Source organism: Culex quinquefasciatus, chromosome 2 (assembly GCF_015732765.1).
Source record: "Culex quinquefasciatus strain JHB chromosome 2, VPISU_Cqui_1.0_pri_paternal, whole genome shotgun sequence".
In the NCBI taxonomy this organism is placed as follows: domain Eukaryota; kingdom Metazoa; phylum Arthropoda; class Insecta; order Diptera; family Culicidae; genus Culex; species Culex quinquefasciatus.
Genome location: NC_051862.1, coordinates 200219056 through 200233258, shown reverse-complemented (window position 1 = coordinate 200233258; position 14203 = coordinate 200219056). Strand labels below are relative to the sequence as shown.

General features: G+C 38.0%; 1 protein-coding gene across 3 annotated transcripts in view; it reads left to right on the top strand.

Annotated features, from left to right (window-relative positions):
- Positions 1-3658, top strand: part of LOC6043470 (very long-chain-fatty-acid--CoA ligase bubblegum) — a 58014-nt gene extending 54356 nt beyond the window's left edge. For all 3 annotated transcript variants that reach the window (XM_038253148.1, XM_038253149.1, XM_038253147.1), the window contains exons 5-9: positions 699-800; positions 864-1715; positions 2577-2846; positions 2915-3035; positions 3097-3658. In XM_038253148.1, coding sequence (XP_038109076.1) covers positions 699-800; positions 864-1715; positions 2577-2846; positions 2915-3035; positions 3097-3170 — 1419 coding nt within the window. In that variant the 3' untranslated portion in view covers positions 3171-3658. The remainder of the gene's footprint in view (positions 1-698; positions 801-863; positions 1716-2576; positions 2847-2914; positions 3036-3096) is intronic.
- Positions 3659-14203: the final 10545 nt, after the last annotated feature.

The following is a 14203-nucleotide window of genomic DNA, read 5'->3' as shown; positions in this document are numbered from 1 at the left end:
GCAGTTCAGTCAACCGAAATGGGACACCATAAATGAGACAAAATTGACTGCTGCTGTCATGGGCTGACACTCGAGACTTTTCAGAGCCAGAGCCTTCCCAATCATTGTCATCGCAGCTTCTTGCTGCAAAAGGTCTTCGTGCTATCTCGATCCGCGTTGTCCTTTTTTGCTGCCCGAACCCCAAAGTGGCAAAATGGACTCGTGCCAAGAGCTATCGAGCGAATAACTCCTCTCGTCGCGCCATTATTGGCAGCAGGGCTCCCACCTGACGGAACCCCAACCCACCGGCGCACCACGTGGACATAACGAATGGCGGTCCCGTGTCGAGTGGAAAATCCATTGACAAAAATGTTATCACATTGAACTTTGGCTTGGTTCGCTTTTTGTTTTGGCCGGGTACCTTTTTCGGTCCCGCAAACGCTCGAGTGGTGGGACGGCCGGGGATTACGGGGTTCTTGCGCCACTTTCCGGGTTTATTTCGGTTGATATCGCCATCATCATCGGCATCATCGTCGCTGCGAAGGGAAAAGGTGGCAAAAGCATCATAACCGTAATTGTGTCTTGGGAATTACGGACGGGTGGGACGGCCGCGAAGGGAAATTGGCCAAATTGGGTACAAATATGTCGTGGCTTTTCAGGGAGAACGGGAACCGTTGAAGTTAATTAGAGTTTTCTTGTTTATTTTTCTTTCTTGCTAGTGGTCCGACCTGGAAGAGATGAACACCGACGACGTGGAGGAGGAGTTCCAGAACCGGTTGGCCAACATTGCCATCAACCATTGCTGCTGTCTGGTGTACACCGTGAGTATACGGACATAACCTCAATTTTGAATGTGTTCAACAGCAAGCTTCTAATTTTCGCAGTCTGGTACCGTCGGTAATCCGAAGGGCGTGATGTTGTCCCACGACAGCCTGACCTGGGACTCGTACACGATCGGCAAGCGGCTCGATCAGATCCAGTACGGAAGCGAAGTCCTCGTTTCATTCCTTCCCCTTAGCCACGTCGCCGCCCAGATGGTGGACATCTTCCTGACGCTGCAGTTCGCCTGTACCGTTTACTTCGCCGACAAGGACGCCATGAAGGGCACGCTGATCAACACGCTGCAGGAGGCCAAACCGACGCGCATGTTGGCCGTCCCGCGCGTCTACGAGAAGATCCAGGAGAAGATGTTGGCCGTCGGAGCGCAGAGCGGAGCCGCCAAGAAGATGATCTCCAGCTGGGCCAAGAGCGTAACGCTGCAGCATCACCTGAACGCCATGGAGGGCAAGCCAACCAACTCGCTGTCCTACCGGTTCATCCGGAACTTCCTGCTCTCGAAGGTCAAGGACGCGCTCGGTCTGTCCCGCTGTCTGACCATGGTCACGGCGGCCGCCCCGATGGACCCGGAAACCAAGAAATACTTCATGAGCCTGGATCTTCCGATCATGGAGGCGTTCGGAATGTCGGAAACGTCCGGTGCCCACTCGCTGACCGCTCCGGACAGCTACAACTTTGCCACGATCGGTAAGAGTTTGGGCGGTTGTGAGACCAAGATCGACAAGCCGGATGAGCGAGGTCACGGGGAGATTTGTATGCGCGGTCGGCACATCCTGATGGGTTACGTCGGGGAGGAGGCCAAGACAAAGGACGCCGTTGACGAGGAGGGGTGGTTGCACTCTGGAGATGTGGGCTACGTGGACGAGCACGGATTTATCTACATCACGGGAAGGATTAAGGTAAGGATTGGATGCGTTTAAGGGTGGTCAGAGTCGGTTCTGGGTGGCCATTGGAGGTCAGCTTGATCAAAGTCAATCATGCGACATAACAAACTTCATGAAATTGAAAAAGAATAACATTAGAGAACACTTTTTTGGCCATATCCGGTAATTTCGGAACAGGTTCCGGATGTCCGGAGAGGGACAACTCGAAAAGTCTTATAAAAGTAAATTATGCGACATATCAAACTTCATGAAATTGAAAGAGCACACCATCAGATAAAATTTATTCTCTGTTTTGACCAGTTCCGGTTCGTCCGGAATAGGTTCCAGACTTCCCACTGGGGACAGTTTGGAATGTTTGATCGAAGTCAATCATGCGACGCGTCAAACTTCAGGAAATTGAAAAAAGGAGTACATTAGGAACTATTTGAACACTGTTTTGACCATTTCCGGTCGATTCGGAACAGGTTCCGGACAATCCCACTGGGGACAGATTTGAACATTAGATCTAAGTCAATCATGCAACATATCAAACTTCATGAAATTCAAAAATAATAACATTAGAAATAACATGAACACTTTTTGGCCATACCCGGTCGATTCGGAACAGGTTCCAGACATTCCAGTAGTGGTAGTTTTGAAAGTCTTATCAAAGTCAATCATGCGACATATCAAACATCATGAAATTGAGATAAAAAACATTAGGGACTATTTGAACACTTTTTTTAGCATATCCGGTATTTTCGGAACAGGTTCCGGATATCCCACTGAGGACAGTTTGGAAAGTCCCATAAAAGTCAGTCATGCGACACATCAAACTTCATGAAATTGAACCAGAATGATCATTAAATTGCAATATTCGCCCTCCCCCTCCTTCAGGAATTGATCATCACGGCCGGTGGCGAAAACATCCCGCCGGTGCACTGCGAGAACCTGGTCAAGAACGAGCTGATGCAGGTCAGCAACGCGTTCCTCGTCGGCGATAAGCGCAAGTTCCTGACGATGCTGGTGACGCTCAAAACGCAGATGAACCTGGACAGCGGCGAGCCGAAGGACGAGCTTGCGCCGGAGACGGCCGCCTGGGTGAAGGGGCTGGGCGTGGAGCACACCAAGCTGAGCCAGATTGTGGCGGCGGGGCCGTGTCCGAAGGTGGGTTTGAGTTGAGGATTTTTTTTGGGAAGTTGATTGTGATTTGAGGATTTTTTTTTTCGTGACAGGTTCTTCAAGCCATCCAGGAGGGCATCGATCGTGCCAACAAGAAGGCCATTTCCAACGCTCAAAAAATCCAGAAGTTTGCGCTGCTGCCGGTTGACTTTTCCGTGCCCGGAGGAGAACTTGGTGAGTTTTATTCTTCTCATTTATCAAAGATTTGATAACTCATTAAGTGTTCGTCTTACAGGACCAACGCTGAAGGTCAAGCGCAACATCGTCCAGGAAAAGTACAAGGACGTGATTGAAAAGTTCTACGCCTGAAAATGTTTGCCCCTTCTTTTGTTACAAAAATAATTATTTTCTGTTATGTTTTTGGAGATTTTTTTTTTTTATACCTACTTTAGTTTATTTGCTGTCGCAAAAGGCTAGCGATGGGACTTAAAGACACTCAACCATCACAACCAAAACCTGCTTAGGATTAGTGTATTGTACTACTACCTTTATGCCAACGCGTGGTGAGCACGTTCGGTTGGTGATATTATTTAGAGAGAAAAGCCATCAAACGGTGGAAACCGGGGTGGCGCACCCTTTTCCACAGGTGGATTAAAGACACACATATCCCTCGTCCCCGCAGGGTTCTGTACATAAGATTCCATTTTAGGGCGTAATTATTACCTCATTAGTAGAGAAAGAGCGAGAGTCATATTGTTGTGTGTTTAGTTGATAACGGAGAAGCGACGGAGCGAAGCAGCGAGCAAGAAGTGCGACGCCGGTTAGCTGTTAATTGAATAAAATCAATTTTCGTATAAGTCATTCAAGTTTTATGGGGAAATAATGAGAACGTCGTTGTCCTTCTTGCGAAACCAAAATGGGTGCCGCAGGCCAAAGTGATTTAATGGCTTTCAAGTTTCGCAACAGTTTGGTCCTTCTTCGGGTAACAGCATGTCCTCTTCGTAAGAGTAACTCTGTGGGGAAACTATGCACGGAAAGGAAATTTATTGGAAAAATTATTAAAAATATGGCAAACTTTCTAAAACATCCCAATTTAGCCTAAAAAATTTACAGAAACAACGTATATTCCAGCAAATGAAATTTAACTACAAAAGTATCACAATATCAAAATAAGAAAATATCAAAAATGACCAAAATGACCAAAATGACCAAAATTACCAAAACGATAAAAATGACCAAAATGTTCAAATGACCAAAATTACCAAAATGACCAAAATGACCGAAATGATCAAAATGACCAAAATGACCAAAATGACCAAAATGACCAAAATGACCAAAATGACCAAAATGACCAAAATGACCAAAATGACCAAAATGACCAAAATGACCAAAATGACCAAAATGACCAAAATGACCAAAATGACCAAAATGACCAAAATGACCAAAATGACCAAAATGACCAAAATGACCAAAATGACCAAAATGACCAAAATGACCAAAATGACCAAAATGACCAAAATGACCAAAATTACCAAAATGACCAAAATGACCAAACTAACCAAAATGACCAAACTGACCAAAATGACCAAAATTACCAAAATGACCAAAATGACCAAAATGACAAAAATGATCAAAGTGACCAAAATGACCAAAATGACCAAAATTACCAAAATGACCAAAATGACCAAAATGACCAAAATGACCAAAATGACCAAAATGACCAAAATGACCAAACTAACCAAAATGACCAAAATGACCAAAATGACCAAAATGACCACAATGATCAAAATGGCCAAAATGACCAAAATGACCAAAATGACCAAAATGACCAAAATGATCAAAATGACCAAAATGACCAAAATGACCAAAATGACCAAAATGACCAAAATGACCAAAATGACCAAAATGACCAAAATGACCAAAATGACCAAAATGACCAAAATGACCAAAATGACCAAAATGACCAAAATGACCAAACTAACCAAAATGACCAAAATGACCAAAATTACAAAAATGACCAAAATTACAAAAATAATCAAAGTGACCAAAATGACCAAAATGACCAAAATGACCAAAATGACCAAAATGACCAAAATGACCAAAATGACCAAAATGACCAAAATGACCAAAATGACCAAAATGACCAAAATGACCAAAATGACCAAAATGACCAAAATGACCAAAATGATCAAAGTGACCAAAGTGACCAAAATGACCAAAATGACCAAAATGACCAAAATGACCAAAATGACCAAAATGACCAAAATGACCAAAATGACCAAAATGACCAAAATGACAAAAATGACCAAAATGACCAAAATGACCAAAATTACAAAAATGACCAAAATTACAAAAATAATCAAAGTGACCAAAATGACCAAAATGACCAAAATGACCAAAATGACCAAAATGACCAAAATGACCACAATGATCAAAATGACCAAAATGACCAAAATGACCAAAATGACCAAAATGACCAAAATGACCAAAATGACCAAAATGACAAAAATGATCAAAGTGACCAAAGTGACCAAAATGACCAAAATGACCAAAATGACCAAAATGACCAAAATGACCAAAATGACCAAAATTACCAAAATGACCAAAATGACCAAAATGGCCAAAATGACCAAAATGACCAAAATGACCAAAATGACCAAAATGACCAAAATGACCAAAATGACCAAAATGACCAAAATGACCAAAATGACCAAAATGACCAAAATGACCAAAATGACCAAAATGACCAAAATGACCAAAATGACCAAAATGACCAAAATGACCAAAATGACCAAAATTACCAAAATGACCAAAATGACCAAAATGACCAAAATGACCAAACTAACCAAAATGACCAACTGACTGACCAAAATTACCAAAATGACCAAAATGACCAAAATGACAAAAATGATCAAAGTGACCAAAATGACCAAAATGACCAAAATGACCAAAATGACCAAAATGACCAAAATGTCCAAAATGACCAAAATGACCAAAATGACCAAACTAACCAAAATGACCAAAATGACCAAAATGACCAAAATGACCAAAATGACCACAATGATCAAAATGATCAAAATGGCCAAAATGACCAAAATGACCACAATGATCAAAATGATCAAAATTACCAAAATTACCAAAATTACCAAAATGATCAAAATGATCAAAATGACCAAAATGACCAAAATGACCACAATGATCAAAATGGCCAAAATGACCAAAATGACCAAAATGACCAAAATGACCAAAATGACCAAAATGACCAAAATGACCAAAATGACCAAAATGACCAAAATGACCAAAATGACCAAAATTACCAAAATGACCAAAATGACCAAAATGACCAAAATTACCAAAATGACCAAAATGACCAAAATGGCCAAAATGACCAAAATGACCAAAATGACCAAAATGACCAAAATGACCAAAATGACCAAAATGACCAAAATGACCAAAATGACCAAAATGACCAAAATGACCAAAATGACCAAAATGACCAAAATGACCAAAATGACCAAAATGACCAAAATGACCAAAATGACCAAAATGACCAAAATGACCAAAATGACCAAACTAACCAAAATGACCAAACTGACCAAACTGACCAAAATTACCAAAATGACCAAAATGACCAAAATGACAAAAATGATCAAAGTGACCAAAATGACCAAAATGACCAAAATGACCAAAATGACCAAAATGACCAAAATGACCAAAATGACCAAAATGACCAAAATGACCAAAATGACCAAAATGACCAAAATGGCCAAAATGACCAAAATGACCAAAATGACCAAAATGACCAAAATGACCAAAATGACCAAAATGACCAAAATGACCAAAATGACCAAAATGACCAAAATGACCAAAATGACCAAAATGACCAAAATGACCAAAATGACCAAAATGACCAAAATGACCAAAATGACCAAAATGACCAAAATGACCAAAATGACCAAAATGACCAAAATGACCAAACTAACCAAAATGACCAAACTGACCAAAATGACCAAAATTACCAAAATGACCAAAATGACCAAAATGACAAAAATGATCAAAGTGACCAAAATGACCAAAATGACCAAAATGACCAAAATGACCAAAATGACCAAAATGACCAAAATGACCAAAATGACCAAAATGACAAAATGACCAAAATGACCAAAATGACCAAAATGACCAAAATGACCAAAATGACCAAAATGACCAAAATGACCACAATGATCAAAATGACCAAAATGACCAAAATGACCAAAATGACCAAAATGACCAAAATGACCAAAATGACCAAAATGACCAAAATGACCAAAATGTCCAAAATGACCAAAATGACCAAAATGTCCAAAATGACCAAAATGACCAAAATGACCAAAATGACCAAAATGACCAAAATGACCAAAATGACCAAAATGACCAAAATGACCAAAATGACCAAAATGACCAAAATGACCAAAATGACCAAACTAACCAAAATGACCAAACTGACCAAAATGACCAAAATTACCAAAATGACCAAAATGACCAAAATGACAAAAATGATCAAAGTGACCAAAATGACCAAAATGACCAAAATGACCAAAATGACCAAAATGACCAAAATGACCAAAATGACCAAAATGACCAAAATGACAAAAATGATCAAAATGACCAAAATGACCAAAATGACCAAAATGACCAAAATGACCAAAATGACCAAAATGACCAAAATGACCAAAATTACCAAAATGACCAAAATGACCAAAATGTCCAAAATGACCAAAATGACCAAAATGACCAAACTAACCAAAATGACCAAAATGACCAAAATGACCAAAATGACCAAAATGACCACAATGATCAAAATGATCAAAATGGCCAAAATGACCAAAATGACCACAATGATCAAAATGACCAAAATGACCAAAATGACCAAAATGACCAAAATGACCAAAATGACCAAAATGACCAAAATGACCAAAATGACCAAAATGTCCAAAATGACCAAAATGACCAAAATGTCCAAAATGACCAAAATGACCAAAATGTCCAAAATGACCAAAATGACCAAAATGACCAAAATGACCAAAATGACAAAAATGACCAAAATTACCAAAATGACCAAAATGACCAAAATGACAAAAATGATCAAAGTGACCAAAATGATCAAAGTGACCAAAATGACCAAAATGACCAAAATGACCAAAATGACCAAAATGACCAAAATGACCAAAATGACCAAAATGACCAAAATGACAAAAATGATCAAAATGACCAAAATGACCAAAATGACCAAAATGACCAAAATGACCAAAATGACCAAAATGACCAAAATGACCAAAATGACCAAAATGACCAAAATGACCAAAATGACCAAAATGACCAAAATGACCAAATGACCAAATGACAAAATGATCAAAATGACCAAAATGACCAAAATGACCAAAATGACCAAAATGACCAAAATGACCAAAATGACCAAATGACCAAAATGACCAAAATGTCCAAAATGACCAAATGACCAAAATGTCCAAATGACCAAATGACCAAAATGTCCAAAATGACCAAAATGACCAAAATGACCAAAATGACCAAAATGACCAAAATGACCAAAATGACCAAAATGACCAAAATGACCAAAATGACCAAACTAACCAAAATGACCAAACTGACCAAAATGACCAAAATTACCAAAATGACCAAATGACCAAATGACAAAATGATCAAAGTGACCAAAATGACCAAAATGACCAAAATGACCAAAATGACCAAAATGACCAAAATGACCAAAATGACCAAATGACAAAATGATCAAATGACCAAAATGACCAAAATGACCAAAATGACCAAAATGACCAAAATGACCAAAATTACCAAAATGACCAAAATGACCAAAATTACCAAAATTACCAAAATTACCAAAATTACCAAAATTACCAAAATTACCAAAATTACCAAAATTACCAAAATTACCAAAATTACCAAAATTACCAAAATTACCAAAATTACCAAAATTACCAAAATTACCAAAATGACCAAAATGACCAAAATTACCAAAATTACCAAAATGACCAAAATGACCAAAATGATCAAAATGACCAAAATGACCAAAATGACCAAAATGACCAAAATGACCAAAATGACCAAAATGACCAAAATGACCAAAATGACCAAAATGACCAAAATGACCAAAAAGACCAAAGTAACAAAATAAAAAAGCGACAAACTTCTTTTCCGTGCCTGGTTGTGCATTTAAAATTCATCACATCACAGGTTCTGCTGCCTTTTCTTTTGTGGTGAGTCTGGTCCGGGTCCGGGGCCTGTCCCGGCCAAGAAGCTGCTGGTTCCGTCGTGCGTAAAGCGAAGCATATCGGTGAACTTCTTGGCCCTGCCAGCTATTAGTGAAATATTAAACTTTCCTTTCTACGAACACATCCTCCTCTTCCGCTTCTCCGAGGGGGTTTTCCAGCGAGTCCCGCGCGCCTCGGCTTATCCGTTCCGTTGTTTGAACAAAAAGCCGGCAACTTTACTCTGAGCTTGCATTTAATTTTTGGTTTTTGCCTGGGAAAAGTTGGACCCCCCAAAGTTGCTAGTTAGTATTAGTTCTGAGTGTGTGTGTGTCGAACTTTGAGGCGTATAGCACATTTTCTATCATTGTTGAACATTTGGTGTGCCGGCGTCTCGTCCGGGGCTGAACTTTGCTCGATTTACGTTACTTCGGGGCATTTTGGCCCATAACAAGTTCCCAGCTTTCTGATGTGTTTGCTCATATTTCTTTCATGTGAGCATCTGTGTGCGGGCGCCACTGATTTGATTGGTCTTTTTGGGGAAGAAAGTGTTTGAACGGATACATTGTGAAATGGAAATTTCGGTTGGAAATAGTTGTTGCCGCGCCGTTGAACAAAGTACTTGGTATGTGTGTAAGAAAATGATGGATTCTTATGTGGGAAAGTTTTAAAACAATTGATCTACGAGCAAGTCAGTACGAAGTTTCCGAATGATGGCTCCGGAAATGTCCAGAAAACTGTTGCCTAATACTTGAATTGAACACAAAAAATCTATTTGCAGTATTCATCTCCTTTTCCTAATGACGATAAAAAATCACCATTAACACCGTGAACCAACCTCATTTTCAACCAAACCAAAAGTTGCCCCTTTCCATTTACAACAACACTTCTGAAGATACCAAAGCAGAGCAATTCTCTCAGATTTCGGTCATTTGATTTTTTTGTTGTTTTTTTTTTTAATCCGGCTGAAACTTCATTTTTTTGCCTTCGGTATGCCCAAAGAAGCCATTTTGCATCATTAGTTTGTCCATATAATTTTCCATACAAATTTGGCAGCTGTCCGTACAAAAATGATAAGTGAAAATTCAAAAAGCTGTATCTTTTGAAGGATTTTTTTCATCGATTTGGTGTCTTCGGCAAAGTTGTAGGTATGGATATGGACTACACTGAAAAAAATGATTCACGGTAAAAAAAGAAATTGGTGATTTTTTAATTAACTTTTTGTCACTAAAACTTGATTTGCAAAAAAAAAACTATTTTTATTTTTTTTATTCTTTTATATGTTTTAGAGGTCATTAAATGCCTACTTTTTAGAAATTTCCAGGTTGTGCATAAAATCTTTGAGCGAGTTATGAATTTTTGAATCAATACTGATTTTTTCAAAAAATCAAAAAATGGGTGCAACGATTTTTCAACTTCATTTTTCGATGTAAAATCAAATTTGCAATCAAAAATTTCTCTAGTAAAATTTTGATAAAGTTCACCGTTTTTATGTCAAAGCCAATTTTAGGTAACTTTTTTGAAAATAGTTGTAGTTTTTCATTTTTAAATCAATGCACATGCTTGCCTTCTTTTGAAAAAATATTTTTGAAAAGCTGAGAAAATTCTCTATAATTAGCTTTTTTGAGCTTTGTTGATACGACCCTTCGTTGCAGAGATATTGCCATGCCAAGGATTAAAAAACAGGAAAATTGATGTTTTCTAAGTTTCACCCTAAAAACCCACAATTTCCTAACGTCGATATCACAGTAACTAATGGTCCGATTTACAATGTTAAAATTTGAAACATTCGTAAAATTTTTCGATCTTTTCGAAATTTTTTTTTAATTTTTTAAATAGAGACTTACATTTCAAAAGTGTTAAACATTCAATATTACGCCGAATATATTATTCTGGTTTTATTTTATATTATAATATATGGGTAATTCTCTACCAACTCACACGAAATCGGGAAAAGTTGCCCCGACCCCTCTTCGATTTGCGTGAAACTTTGTCCTAAGGGGTAACTTTTGTCCCTGATCACGAATCCGAGGTCCGTTTTTTGATATCTTGTGACGGAGGGGCGGTTTTTGAACTTGCGAAAAAGAGGTGTTTTTCAATAATTTGCAGCCTGAAACGGTGATGAGATAGAAATTTGGTGTCAAAGGGACTTTTATGTAAAATTAGACGCCCGATTTGATGGCGTACTCACAATTCCGAATAAACGTATTTTTCTTCGAAAAAACACTCAAAAAGTTTTAAAAATTCTCCCATTTTCCGTTACTCGACTGTAAAAAATTTTGGATCATGTCATTTTATGGGAAATTTAATGTACTTTTCGAATCTACATTGACCCAGAAGGGTCATTTTTTCATTTAGAACAAAAATTTTCATTTTAAAATTTCGTGTACTTTTTGCGTTTCTCTTTGTTTCGTCGTCCGTGTCTGTCGCGGGTGACCATGAACGGCCATGATCAACGACGACCAACTTTTTCAAAACTTTTTTTTCGTAAAATCGCGATAACTCGTCACAGTCGAGTAACGGAAAATGAGAGAATTTTTAAAACGTTTATAGTGTTTTTTTCGATGAATTCTGAGTACGCCATCAAATCGGGCGTCTAATTTTACATAAAAGTCCCTTTGACACCAAATTTCTATCTCATCACCGTTTCAGGCTGCAAATTATTGAAAAACACCTCTTTTTTCGCAAGTTCAAAAATGAAAGGGGTCGTACCGCCCCTCCGTCACGAGATATCAAAAAACGGACCTCGGATTCGTGATCAGGGACAAAAGTTACCCCTTAAGACAAAGTTTCACGCAAATCGAAGAGGGGTCAGGGCAACTGCTGTGTGAGTTGGCGGAGAATTACCCATATATTACATCAACGTCGTCGTGCTATCTTGTCGCACCCGCCATTTCGAAGTTCCGAGAAAAACGCGTTTTAATGTTTGACCTTGAATATACAAAAACGAGAGCACGCAATGTAAACAATAACAAACACGTTTTGTTTGGCTGACCATTCTGTGCATTGTCCCAAAGTTTGGTTGAAGTTGGTTGCTGGAGTCCCGAGTTATAATTACAAATGTTTACGGTAGTCTAGCTAGTACGTGCGACAAACGCATCCTGACTTTCCTGGCCTGAAATCCCTTTGGCCTTTTGTCGCACTTACATCAATTTTAATGGAGTGACAAGATAGCACGACAAGATTGAAACTACTTTCATATGTAAAGTGACAAAAATGCACGGAGTTTTTTCGGTTTTTGTTGAATATCTCAGGATTGAAATCGAATTTTGGGGATCTGTGACGGTCAAAAGGTGAGGCATTGTGAGCTGCACAATATGGCGTTCTTAACTCAATTTGGCCCAAAATGCACGTACGACAAGTTAGCACGATGGCGACGACATTATAAAATACTGTAATAGCGAAGAAGACGCCTTGGAAGTTCAGAAAACAAACATTGAGAATCAGTATTATACATATTGCTATGGGTACACGAAGTCCCGGGCAGACGGTAATAACAAAATTCATGCCATTTCAATAAAAAAAAAATTCAAATAACAAAAAGTGTTACGGAATCTTCTTGAAAAATCATTTTTTTGCATAGGAGTTTAATAACAGTTTATGTTATCATAACAAAATTTGTTATTGGTCTGATATTGGTTAACAGCCAAAAAATCATTATGATTTGCTTTTTCCTTCATGTGAAAGCTTTTCTTGCGATCTTTCGATTGATGTATAGACTGGCTGTCCATTTTTACGTTTTATATCAAGTTTTTAAAGAAAAACATTGACCCTCGAAATCCGCAAATTCGGAACACTTTTTTCTTACGATGAAACAAACTTTTTTTTCTCTCCAGGAGTACATTTTTTTTTTACAAAATAATGACTTCACACTCTGAAACCAATAAAACTCATGCTTAGTAATGTTTAATGAACGGTCTGATAACTTTTTTGTGACAATATCAGTTTTAATTCAAGTGTTACACAACTGTGGGAGGCACAATAACATCCCACAATTATGGAACAGGCAATTTTGAGGCAGTGTTTTGCTGCTCTGGATAAAATAGTCTTGAAATGAGTTTTTTTTTACTAGTGAAATAGCCAGAGAATGCCCAATAAAGGTCCTAAAAATGGCAGGGACGACAGAAAAGAGGCATTTTGCATCCTATTGACAAATTTCTACGTTAATGTTCCGAATTTGTGGGTGTTCCGAATATGTACGGGCGCACTGTTTGATCGACCAAAAGAAAAATAAAGCAAAAAAGGTAAACAGAAAAATCACTTTTTTCTATATGAATTTTCAGCCAATATTGAGATGAAACCTACAAGAACATGATAGAGTCTGCCATCAAGAACACAATTCATGTGTTTTTTTCAGGAATTTATCGTTTAAATTGCGGAAAATTTGAAAATCAAAAATCTAAACAATGATTTGTAATGCGCCCCCATTTGTTCGGAATACGGTTGGCATCCCCCCGGTTTCTGGTGAATATTCATCAGGTTCACATTTTTACATATTTTTTAAAGGTAATATTACCTACCAAATTTTCAACATTCCAAAATTCAACTATTTTTTTGCTGTGTAAAAGTTGTATGTAGCATAATGAATTGCCGACAAAACTTGTTTGCATCTTTGTTCAGATGAATGATGTGGATCAAATAGAAAATGAAATAAAATAAAATAAACAAAAGTTTCCATATAGGTTATGATAAGTTATGAAAGCAAAATTCATCAATAAAACCTTTCCTGATTAAGATCAACAAAATGTAGCTAACTACCTATATCAATATTGTTTAATAAAATTAAACAATTTATAGATGTTTACAACAACTCATAACTCAACCGTGTTATCAATTCCACGACCAACCTGCAAATAAATCATCTGATGTGATTGCAAACTTTTTCCAATTAACCAAACGATCAACATTATTTAGTTCCCAACACAGCAACGGCTTCTGTCTGTCTGTTTTGGTTTACCCTTTTTCGAACGGGCGGGACAATAAATAAACGCAGAAAACTAGAAACTACATGCAATTTATTTTGGAATCCTCCGGCAAAATTTATGTACTCCCCAACCCAACTCCAGCTCTCCAACTATTCCGTTACTGTCGAGCCTGATATCCTGCGTGCCTATGTGTGTGTGTGTGTGTGTTGTCCCC